At 38.1% G+C, this 12,835-nt stretch overlaps 1 protein-coding gene across 1 annotated transcript in view; it reads left to right on the forward strand.

The window, feature by feature from the left end:
- Positions 1-12,835, forward strand: part of LOC306861172 (conserved oligomeric Golgi complex subunit 5-like) — a 76,551-nt gene that overhangs the window by 52,559 nt on the left and 11,157 nt on the right. The window contains exons 13-17 of the mRNA XM_079403305.1: positions 656-817; positions 1,526-1,625; positions 5,412-5,522; positions 7,050-7,112; positions 10,617-10,720. Coding sequence (XP_079259431.1) covers positions 656-817; positions 1,526-1,625; positions 5,412-5,522; positions 7,050-7,112; positions 10,617-10,720 — 540 coding nt within the window. The remainder of the gene's footprint in view (positions 1-655; positions 818-1,525; positions 1,626-5,411; positions 5,523-7,049; positions 7,113-10,616; positions 10,721-12,835) is intronic.

A 12,835-nucleotide genomic window follows, 5' to 3' on the forward strand; every position in this document is an offset into this window, starting at 1 on the left:
AAAAATATTTATTTTAACTTCATTATAGGGATGAAAATGAGATTCTATGCATTACTATAATGAGAGCTGTCAAATAATATTTTGAAATATACCTCATTTTCAGACTTTACAATATAATGAAAAGTCTGAAACTTTTAATGAAAATAGTAACCATTGGAGAAACAATCATAAATCAGCTACACATTTATCAACAATTGGTATACACAGGTCAAACAAAATAATAATGATTGGGAATTAAGCAGCTGTCAGCCAGGGAACCTAATTTATTACAGCGGCTGCGGGCTTTGATGCAAGTAGGCTGTGGTTTCATTAAGTGTTGTTCAGTTTGCTCTGCTGCACTTTTGATTTACTCTCAATTTGTAATTATCTCTATGGGCATGCATCTGATTAAATTCAAGATTTAGGTCAGTGAAATTTCATACATACACGCAGAGTATGTGACATATCATTGTGTTTATCAAAAAAAACAACAACATGCAGTCAGATTACATAAAGTGATGATAGTCTGATGATAGGAACATATATGAAGGGTCTAAAATCATCAGGGTAGTGCAACTGCCAGAAAACACTTTGTCTTACCACGTGTTGTCATTTACTTGTTTTTCAGTTACAGTTAAGCAAGGGAATAACTTTTTTGACATTTTATTTGTTCCAGTCCAGAGAAGGACCTAAAGGACTCCCTTCAGCCATATGAAGCAGCTTACCTGTCCAAGTCTCTGTCCCGCCTCTTTGACCCCATCAATCTTGTATTCCCTCAAGGGGGCCGAAACCCACCCTCTATTGATGAACTTGACAGCATCATAAAAACAATAGCCAGGTACATCTCCAATATGCATAATATATCATAACTCTCTTCAATCATCGTTTCCCTACTGTGCCACTATGCTGCCTTCTAATGCTGCCTGTAGTTTTGTATGTTGTCAACCCTCAGACAACATACAAAACTACAAAAAGTGCTATACAAATAAACTTGAAATAATATTAATGCTGCTTTTCCACTGCATGGTACTGCATGGTTTGGCTCAGTACGGCTCACTTTTGGGGGGTTTCGTACTGTGTACAGTACCTGGTACTTTTTTGATACCACCTCAGTTGAGGTTCCAAGCGAGCTGTACCGATACTAAAATGTGACGTGTAAACACTGCAGATCACTGATTGGTCAGAGAGAATCGTCACTACACCAGCATCATTGGATTTGCGACATGAGACAACCCGCTAGATTTAAATAGTCAGCAACAGCCACTGCAGTATCATTTGTTCGCACGTCTTTTTTTAAAGACTTGCTGTCACACTATAACAGTCTCACCAATTTTGAAGTGCAAACAAAAAACAAACCGAGCCAAAGTAAAGCAAGCCGAGCTGAGCCATACCGTGCCATGCTGAGTTATACCACACAGTGGAAAAGCATCATAAGAAAGCTCATTTTTGGCCCAGTGTTAAGGAAGCATTGCATGTTTCCATGTTTTGCTGTTTTTATTGACTGATGTTCTAACAGTTGATCCTATATGTTGTTTTTGCACGTTAGTGAGCTGAATGTTGCATCAGTGGATTCCGGCCTGACGATCGCAGTGGCCAAGAATGCCGCCAAGACTGTGCAGCTTTTCTGCGTCAAGTCAGAGCAGTTGGTAAGACACACACACACACACACACACACACACACAGAGATAACGAGCTAGGCTGAGCAGGAGGCTGTCTGCTCTCAGGCCCCTCAACCCTGCCAGGGAGGTGACACACATGGTCGGTGACTGAGCTCATTATGAAAGCGAGGTATGGTGGGACTCATCTCAACAAGCGTCAGAGAATCAGAGCACCTGCTGAGAGCCGTGACCTGGACAAGAGGCAGGGCGGATTTCAACCTACCTAGTTAGAGGTGCTACTTGATTTGGTTTATAAATAGAAGCCACACAAATCAGGCAAAGGTGAGATCGAGAATGCAATGCTTGGTCAGTAGTTGGTCGACCAAAAAAATAAATACAGTAGTTGGAGGACAAATCCGTTTGCAACACAATATTCATGCTCTTAGTTTACTAAATGTACTTCTCTGCTGTTATATTGTGGTTCATAGATGTGTTCTTCTTGTGTGCTAAGCTATTGAAGTGGTCAGAGCGGCTTGAGTCTCAATCTCATTGTCTGTAGTGATTGAGTTACATGAAGATAACAGCCATCACAAACTTTACAATGAAATCCATAAATGAGATCAATAAATGGTAACATTTTACTTACAGCTTTTATGTATAATGCATTATAAAAGTAGTTTTAGTGGATTAAGGATTACAATGCATTGTACAATCTCATGAATAATTATAACCACAGTTAATACATTATAACACTTATCAATTCACTGTTACACTATGCATTTTAAATTCAGTTCTAAATTTATGACAAGATATAATGTATTACAACGCACATTATATAAATATAAATAACCCTTTCTAATCCATTATGCATAAAGGCTTTAAGCAGTGTTACCCAATAAATCAGTGAGTTGACTACAAAGCCCAACTAGTTTTACAAGTGAGTGAATCCTTTCGTTCGGTCTCATTTCATTTAGTACGTTTCAGTTAAATGTGTCCTGCTCTCCAAAGATTATGCAGCTGACTTCTGAGCTAAAACAAAAAATAATTTAAAGACAACGTGTAGTCCACATTTACCCTTTGCTTTCTTGAAACCTGGAGATATCAAGCAATTTAAAAATGCTCATTTCCAAACAAGGTCATGGAAATATTTGTAGAGAAATAATTTTTTAAGGTGCTCTAAATATTTCATCATCTAGAACGAGAGCAGTCAACATGCTTGTAATTTTCAATACTCGTGAACACCTTTGTTAGGTTGTTTAGTTATGTTTGATTATGGTTGGGGACGGGTTTGGGTTAGGCAGGAAGGTAGCTCTTCATTAAGAGTTTTTTCATTTTTTCATTAACTATAAGGTCTCTATCAAGTAATCTAGTTTTTCTGTGCTTTTCCAGTAATCGTTAACACCTGAGAAATGTCATGGAAATAAATGCACCTGGAACTTTCTAGCATCTTAAACAACTTTTTCCAAGTATTATAAAATCAAGTGTTATTCTACATTATTTTGTGCTGAATATTCGGTTTCACTTCAACATTATGAAGGTTCAATGTTCAATGCATACTGATTCATGTTATCCAACTCTTTTTATTTTCCTCTTAGCTGTTTAAGTTGCCTCACAGCTGTGGCGAAATGACCCAACTTGTTCATATAGGTCTATCTCCATTCACTGTGAGCTGGAGGTGTGATTGATTGTTCCTCGCCAGGGAGGGTGTGATTGGATTAGTCCGGTGTCTGTCCTCGAATCACTGGCCCACTGACTCGATCTGTCTTATGTCAGCAAGCAGATGAATAACGAGGGTTTGGTTCTGTTCTTTCCTGGATTACAGATGTGTGTGATGAGCCATCATAACCCTGTGAACTCAATTCAAGGCCAGTTCAGGGCCAAATCTTGACCTCTCCTTGGACTTACTTCTGGAAATGAGATCATCGTAGTATATTGCATAAATCTTTCAAGCAGTCGGAAATATGTCCCCACAATATAGGGAACAAGAAGCTCTCCAATTCAAGACACAGATGGTTTCTTTTTGATTAAACCCAGTTTAACACAGGCAGTAAACAGACTCCAACAGTTAATGAATGGATATAAATGAAGACAAAGTGAAGGACTGTATCTCTATTGACCTCTCATATCCTTCCTGCTGTGATAATGGAATGGGACTTAAACCAAACCCGATCTACAGATTTATGCAGAGTGCACATGCAGGGAGAATGATTTCAAACACATAGGGATAATATTTGCCCAATGTGCCATATAGATGATAGCCCCAGGCTTTAAGAGTGCTTCTTGCATTAGAGAACCTCTCCTTATGATTAATCTGAGCTGTAGCCAGTGTCCTGATGATGTACATTGTCACAATCCAATCAGTTGATCCCGTGGAAGCAGTTATTGCCAGCTTTCTTCAGTTCTGTTCCTTAGAAATCCTGTATGTTTTACTTAAATGGGCAAAAAAGAAATTCTGTCATTTATTTATTCACCCTCATGTTGTTCCAAACACATAAGACTTAAGTTAATCTTTGAAATACAAATAAAAAAATATATTTTTTAATAAAACCTTACAGGTTTCAGTTACTCCATTGAAAGTCCAGGCAACCAAAACTTAGAAGATCCAAAAAGGTCATAAAGGCATCATAAAATAAATCAATGTGAATAGAGTGGTTTAATACAAATCTTGTGAAGAGATATGATCGCATTACATTATAAATATTTCATTTTGTCTTTTTTTTTGTTATATGGCCATTCATTAGAGGAACAGAAGCCTCTCAGGTTTCATTAAAAATATCTTAATTTATGCCTTTAAGATTAACCAAAGACTTATGGGTTTGGAGCAACATAATAAGAAAATGATGACAGATTTATTTTGTGGGTGAATTGTTACAATAACTAATGGCCATTTTCCCTAATTATTATTATTTTTTTTCAAAAATAGGTCAGTGTTTGAGTTTTAAAGTAGCTTCCTGTAATCTGGTTTAGCTGCAGGGGAAATATTTTACAACAGCGCTCTTCCGTGAGGATTACAGAGGTATAAGAATGTTTTTGGGTATTCAGGCACGTTTACCGCAGACCTAGGGTGGCACAGCAGTTAGTCTCAGAACGGTTCATTACTGTACTGGACTGCAGATACACACCGGAGGCTACGCTTTATTTAACATCAGGTGTGAAGGAGCAACTCACCTAGAATCTTCACTAGCGTTACTGCACCTTACTTGGCATCTCCACCCCTGCCACAGGAAACGTTAATTAACCGTTACCTTGCCATTTTTAGACTGTTGCCATGGTACCCCTGCTGCCACTATCCTATGTGGTTTTTCCTCGCAGACGATGTGTGGTGATTTTTTTTTTTTTTTCTCCCCAATTTTATTTTAATTTTGTCTTGGAGATTGTGCTGCTTTTTTACGATTTCAGCTTTGAGTTGTTTTGTTTGTGTCAGGAGGCAGCAGTTCGGCACGAATACGTGTTTGTGTGCAGTGGTTCGCTCGTGACTTGAGACAACCTTTTGCTTGTTAGTTCCTGTGGTGTGGCACTGAGCTGGGCAAATCCTTCTTCTATTTCATCTCCCTGTTGCTCGCCCTCCAACCCACAATGCCAGCTGCTTCTGCTGTCTGAGCTCCATGGTGACGCCCGTGTCTCAGCATGCTGACCGCTGTGCCACCACTGAGCAACACGCTTCTGACCTCAGACGAACACTGGGACATCTGGGGAAATTAGTGGGAGCCTGTGGTCGTCTCGCTTTTGATGTTGACTCCTTGATTATTTACTGAAGTCTTTGGCTGTGACGCTCAATATTTTTTAATCTCTCATTTTTTTCTCCCTTCTTTCTTTCTTCTGTATTTCTCTCAGCTGTGTACACAGGGGGATGCCAGTCAGGTGATCGGACCCCTGACGGAGGGTCAGAGGAGAAACATTGCCGTGGTGAACTCTCTTTTCCGCCTGCAGCAAGCTGTGGTTAAAGTAAGAACACTAGCTCTCATTTAAGACACTATAGTTACTACAGGTTTTTTTCACTGCACAATGTCATTTATTCATCCTTGTGTTGTTCCAAGCCCATATAACTTACTACCTTCTAAGAAACATTAGGTTTGTTTTGAGTCTCATTTTAACAGTATTCTCAAGCTCCAAAAAATAAAAAAAAATGTAAAAAATCACTAAAAGTACCACAAAAATGTGACCCAGGACCACAAAACCAATCATAAGGTTCAGTTTTTTGAAACTCTTAGCAATGCATATTACTAATCAAAAGTTAAATTTTTATATATTTACAGTAGGAAATTTACAAAATATCTTCATGGAACATGATCTTTACTTAATACCCTAATGATTTTTGTAATAAAAGATATTTGTCAATAATTTTGACCCATACATGTATTTATGGTTACTGCTATAAATATACCCGTGCTACTTATGACTGGTTTTGTGCTCCAGGATCAGAAATAGTCAAACGACTTCAACATATTTGAATATACATTGCTCCAAAAGACATTTGAGAGGTGTGGTAAATGGAAAGATCAAAAAGTTTGGTCTGTTCCTTGCACAAAGCTTTGAAATATGCTGATATAGCTTTCATAGCACTCAAAATATAGTCCAGAAGACCTAAGAACTACTTATATGGTCCCTATTCATTTTTATTGTATTGTAAATAGCTCTCCGTACATTCTGCTAATCATCTTCCTTTGTGCTCCCCATATTAAAGAAATAAACAAGGTATGGTGAGTAAAGGGTAACTACCCCTTTAAAACTCCAATTACAAAAATAATAGAGTTATTCAGTTAGTTTGACTGGCATGTGCCAATTTTACAAAATGCAAAATGGGAAATCTAAATTTCATTTCTTAGTATTTGTCTGGATAATGAGAAATCAAACCAAAGTTCTGGTTTGGCATCCCATAGATGTTTTGCCATGATGTGCTTCCTAAAGCTGTGTTTTATTAACAGATGATCGTAAAAATTCACTCAGCAGGATGTATGAAATTACTGTTCCACACCAAGTAAACATTTTGTGGGGCATTTAAATAGAAGTCAGCATGAAATTATAGTCCTGCTGTATTATAGAACTCCTCTATGTGCGGAAAACAGTCCCCACCTGTCTATAAACCGCATATGGCTTACTCAGTCTTTTCTCAGGAGAGAGTCTTGAAACTGCAGACTCACCACCAGTCATATCTGTACAATATGAGTGGTGATATTTCACAAGTGGCTTTTTTAGCACCAGCTGATGTAGTTCCAAGGCTGCCCCATTAAAAAAAACATGCCAGCAGCAGCCAAAGCGTTTTCCTTGCTGGTGTGATTAATAAGGTAATAAAAAGATATTTCTCTACGATTAAATATTTAAACTGGAGGTGATCAAAGTTTTACTGGTGAAAAGTAAAGGTGCTTGTTTCAGTAAGATTATTTTTTTAGGGCCTGAACTTTGAGTGAAGACAGGAATTAATGTTCAAGGGCTCTAAACATTAAATGATTGCTGACTTTGAGTTGTTTTCAGGTTATATCTGGACAGGGCACCTTCCCTCCTGCAGCAGAGCAATCCCTCACAGCATCTTTAGAGGTAAAACACAAACAACAAAATTCTGTTTACACCAAAATCACTACAAAGGTCATTCGAGGGACATCCATAATTCAGTTAATATAGCTTCTTGACTAAAATAACAAGGAAAAGGAAAGGACGTGGCCAAGTATGGTGTCCCATACTTGGAATTTGTGCTCTGCCTTTAACCCATCCAAGTGCACACACACTGTAGTGAACACACACACACACTCAGTGAACACACCCGGAGCAGTGGGCAGCCAATGCTGAGGCACCCGGGGAGCCGTTGGGGGTTCGGTGCCTTGCTCAAGGGTCTCACCTCAGTCGTGGTATTAACAATATGATAAAAACATCACAACTGGTCACTGGCGATACATGTTAATAACTTAACGGGGCCTAACTACACATGGTCATATTAGTAACATTGTATACATCTTTTTGGTTTGAATATCAGCTCTCAGCAGGTAATGTCCTCTATATTCACAACATTCATCTCATTTGGCAACAAGTGCACCACTATTTATGCAGATAGTGGTGCATGATACACCGTCAAGCTGTGAGCATTTGTGCATCTGATAGAGATTAACAGGTGAACACAAGGGACAATGAACAAAGGGTCAGAAATTTGATAGAAATGCTGCAGCTGTACACAAGCACACACAGAGTCTAGAGGTAGTTTTGCAAAGTAATTGGGTAAACCATTGAGCTTCTCTGAATTCGGCGCTCTGTCCCCTGAGGTAAATTGGCTATCAGATGAGTAAACTGGTCATTCTCTTCCCCTTCGTCTCTTTTAACGAAACCTGCCAGCTGTACGGATACGCACACACGCTTTAACCCTTGATATTTAAGTGTAAACAACAGTCCAAGGTAAAAACAAATTACCACACTTTACCACCCGCTGTCCTCAGAGTTGAGGCTGTACTCTTCTCCCATGTAGGGCGTTTTATCTCGATATCCCTGTCCCAAAGGGTTCACATGATGTGAACGTACACAGGGTTTCCGCAGGGCATTAAAAAGCATTACATTACAAAATCATTAAATGGATTTTGCGAAAATTAAGGCCTTAAATAGCATTAAAAGTCATTAAATGTATTTCTACAGGCATTAAAAAAATTTTAGATGGTTTGGAAGAAAAATATTACCAGTTTATTTTTAATATAGTGCCTTCATAATTAATAACTTTTTAATTTGTTGTCGCAAAATATGTACATTGGTGTGATACAAATGCGGAACCAGTTTGGTAATCGCATCCAGTCGGTGTGAAATTGCCGTAATGCCAAATGTTTAGACTGCGGTGAACTGGGACATGTAGGAGTAAAACTAAGAGCAGAGAATGTAAATTTCATAAAGAAATTGTGTAGTGCAATTGAGCAATTTCGGTGAGAATGACTGCGAATGGTTTTATTACATTCGTTGTAAATGATAGGTAATGTTGAATAATTTATTGACAGTTAACAGTCGCACATTTCTGTGTAAAAGAGACTCTTGTGGAGAAAACAAATGAGCGCAACAGCACAGACAAAGAAACTCACAGAACAGACATACTATGATAAAAATTGAGTTTTTATATTTATAACAACATCTGTATCATGAGGCGACCAAGAGAGTGTTGATTCCAGAGTATCAGCACAATTTGACTTCGATTTTATTCACTCTATAAACGAGTAATAATCATTCACTAATCTCCGAGCAGCACACAGCGGTGTTTCGTGACTGAATGATTCAGAGTTTTTGAATTGATCATTTGAATCAATAATTCAGTGATCCGTTCACAAAGACAGGCACTTCCTTGATTCTTGAATGAATCAGCCGTCTGAATGAATCCCTTGAACTAATGACTCAAATGCTCACTCATTAACAGAGTGATTTGCCGCCACCTACTGGCGTTAAAGATTGTTTTTAAAAGAAATCTCTTCTGCTCACCAAGGCTGCATTTTTTTAAAATAAAAAATACAATAAAAACAGTAATATTGTGAAATATTATTTCAATTTATAATAACTGTTTTTTTTTTTATGTGAATACATTTTAAAATACAATTTATTCCTGTGATTCTATTTGAATTTTCAGCATCATTACTATGCTGTGTAATATGCTGATTTGCTGCTCAAGAAACATTTATGATTATCAGTATAGAAAGCAGTTGTTTTTTTTTGTGGAAACCATAATATATTATCATTCAAAATAAAATTTAAAATAGTTTTTGTTAAATGCTTTTATTCACCAAGGACAAATTAAATTGATTAAAAGTGACAGTAAAGACATTTATGTTACAAAAGATTTTATTTAAAATAAATGCTATTATTTTGAACCTTCTATTCAACAAAGAATCCTGAAAAATATAATGTATCATGATTTCCACAAACATATGAAGCAGAAAAAAAAATTAAATATTGATAAGAACCATTATTAATGATTGAGCACCAGTAATCATAACAGAGCAGCAAATCAGAATATAAGAATGATTTCTGAAGGATCATGTGACACCGAAGACTGTAGTAATGATGCTGAAAATTCAGCTTTGATCACAGATGATCCATTAGATTTGAAAATGTATTCACACAAAAAAGTTATTTTAAATCAAAATAATATTTCTCAATATTACTATTACCGCAACCTTGGTGAGCAGAACAGACTTGTTTCAAATATTAAAAATCTTTGACCAGTTGTGTGATTTATATGGATCGTGTATGGCATTAATTTTATTTTATTTTTAAATAGCATTAAAAAGTATTAATTTAGATTTGATGATACCTGCAGAAACCCTGGTACAGTCTTGTGGCCATCATTTGCACATGACTCAAAGTCCATGAAAGCATGGTTATTTTACAGTTCAGAAGAGCACCCCCTATGCCCCCTTTGGAAAGTGTGCTAAGGGGAGGGGGGGGGGGCTTTTATGCCTTTATTGTTGGTAGGACAGTAGAGATAAGATAGGAAAGCAGAGAGAGGGGAGCGGGGTCGGCAAAGGACCTCAAGTCGGGAATCAAACTCGGCTAGGCTATCAGCACCGACAGGAACTGTTCTGAACCAAAACTAAACTATGCAACAGAACGAAACGGAGCACCAGCACCACCCAAGATCCAGTTGCCGCTCTGAGCAAAGAATGCCGGGAAAACTGAGTACATGACTACCTACTTTGTTGTGAAGGAGTTTAGGAAGAAGAGATGTGCAGTGGAGATTTGCTCTTTATCTCCTGCTTGCAGGGGATTTTGCCGATGACTGGCCCTATTTGGTCAGAGATACCTATTGGGTTTGCATTGATGTCGCTCAGAGATGGAGAGCCGGATAAGAGCCTTGGACGAGGGGGGCCAGCTGCCGTGACACACGATGGTCTGACTGATGTCCCATCAGCAAATGTCAGGCAATCACATGGGAAGAGAGAGAGGAAATACTACAAGAACCAATGACCTTCAGAACTACTCCTTCACACACGTTCAATAATGTCTGACTGATATCATGAATAATTCTGTCTCTTTTTGTTTAATTCACATTCTTTAGTTAACTTATAGTTTTTGTGTCTCTTGCAGTCGGTTCAGGCTCTGATGACTAGTGCCATTCAGCCACTGCTAAATTCTGTTACCGACTCTGTCGAAGCAATACTCATTACTATGCACCAGGAGGATTTCTTTGGGTAAGCAACACATTCAATGTATTACTATAATATGTACTTATATATTGCGTGTATATATTGCGTACCATTCCATGTAAGGCTACTCAGCCTGCATAAACAGTACGTTACACTGTTAAATAACCTCAGTTGGATCCACTTATCATCTTGGAAATTTAATATAGTTATTTTTCATCTTAAAGGGATAGTTCACCCAAAAATGTAAATGACCCCATGATTTACTCGCCCTCAAACCATCCTAGGTCTATATGACTTTCTTCTTTCAGACGAATACAATCGGAGTTAAACATTAAAAAATGTCCTTGCTCTTCCAAGCTTTATAATGGCAGTGAAGAGTGGTCTAGATTTTGAGGCAAAATAAAGTGCATAAATCCATCATAAACAGTACTCAACATGGCTCTGGGGGTTAATAAAGGCCTTCTGAGTGGAATCAATGCATTTGTGTAAGAATAGTATCCATATTTAAAACTTTACAAGCCATAATCTCTATATTACATTAACTGTCCTATGTGCGTTCATGAGAGAAAGTCATATGCACCTAGGATAGCTTGAGGGTGAGTAAATCATGGGGTAATTTTCATTTCGGGGTGAACAATCCCTTTAAGTGCAAAGCTTTGTGGGATACCATAATCCAAGCAGTAGGGCTTTTTCTAATGGACTAGCAAGTAGTCAAACAGTTAGTCTTATGTAAATGATTCACCTCATGCCGTGCAGCATCAGTGCTCTGCAGCTAAAAAGTGAGAAACCTAACACTCCAGGTTTACTCAATTTTCCCATATATATTTGACCATTTCGAAATACCACACAAAACTAATGAGAGATGTCAAAATTGGGATTTATGTTTGTACAAAGACTGTGTTCTCCCCTCGTGGGCTTTTTCCCAAACACTAAACATGACATTTGGGATTATGTGCCCTATTTAGTCTTGTTGAGGGCAATTATGAGACCAGGTCTCTCTTAGCTCACTATATTTCAACAGAACAGAGACAGAGTGCAATGGGTGTGCTGTTGTCATAGTTCTTTACCATTTAAAAAAGTTATGGTGGCACTGCCAGTATTTCTAAGTTTGGAAATCATAATGATGTCAGGGTGATGTAATTTAATACTAGCTGCTAAATTAGTTTAGCTCCTCTTTGACTTTTATTATGATTTCCTTATATGCAGTCTTTAAACTTACAAATGTCCATTCAGTTATTCATGTCCTCGTGCTGAAAGACTGAACCTGTGATGCCATGAGAAACAGACTGCAGACACATGAACGCCCTCATGATGTGGGGATGTACATGTGTGGTTTTGGCTGTTGGACACATTCCCTGAAGATTGTCTTCTGCATTTATCTCTCGTTTTCTCTTGCACTTGCTCTCATTGGTTGGTCTGGGTGGTCCAGTGAATACAACAGAGAGCGATGTGCCAGCATTTGATAACATTTAAACCGTCACCCCTATGATTCAGCGTGGCTTCTTTTGTCCACATCTCCCATCCCCGCAGAGCCACAGGAGTCAGGCTTGGTGGGCTTGTTTTATTTCTGTCCCTGCTGTCGGGTATTCCTGAGGGAAGACAGCAGAGAAATAAACATTATATAGCAGGGGTAGACAATAAGGGAAATTTGCCACTGGCCCTCTGGGCCAGTGTCTTTTGAAGTTCACTGGCCCAGGTCAACGCGTTGGGTATTGATCCCAATGATCACGAAAAATAACAGTTTGCTTGAACAACATGAATAACATTTTTTTTTTAAGGTAGGTTTAGTGCAAAGTGCAGCAAAACTGTGCAAAAACATGAAACAAGTGCAAATAAACCTATTGCATAGGATTCATTCTCCGTATTCACACAGCAATTCATTATATTATGTTCATACCATAGGTTTCATACACGTTAACTTTTCTCTAACTTACTTGTCTGCATATGTGGGCATTAATCTGCACACAGTAAACCTCTTTTTTTTCTTGATCGTAGCCCAGCTAGGGGTGGGCAATATGGGAAAAATATCATATCACAATTTTTTTTAGAAAAATCACGATTCACGATTTTATCACGATTCTTTGTCATGTTGGTTTTACAAGTTGTCTGAGCATTACAGCCAAACTAGAAAGACAAAGCCTTTCAAGGTAACTAAAAAAA

The sequence above is a fragment of the Barbus barbus genome (assembly GCF_936440315.1).
Source record: "Barbus barbus genome assembly, chromosome: 42".
NCBI lineage: Eukaryota > Metazoa > Chordata > Actinopteri > Cypriniformes > Cyprinidae > Barbus > Barbus barbus.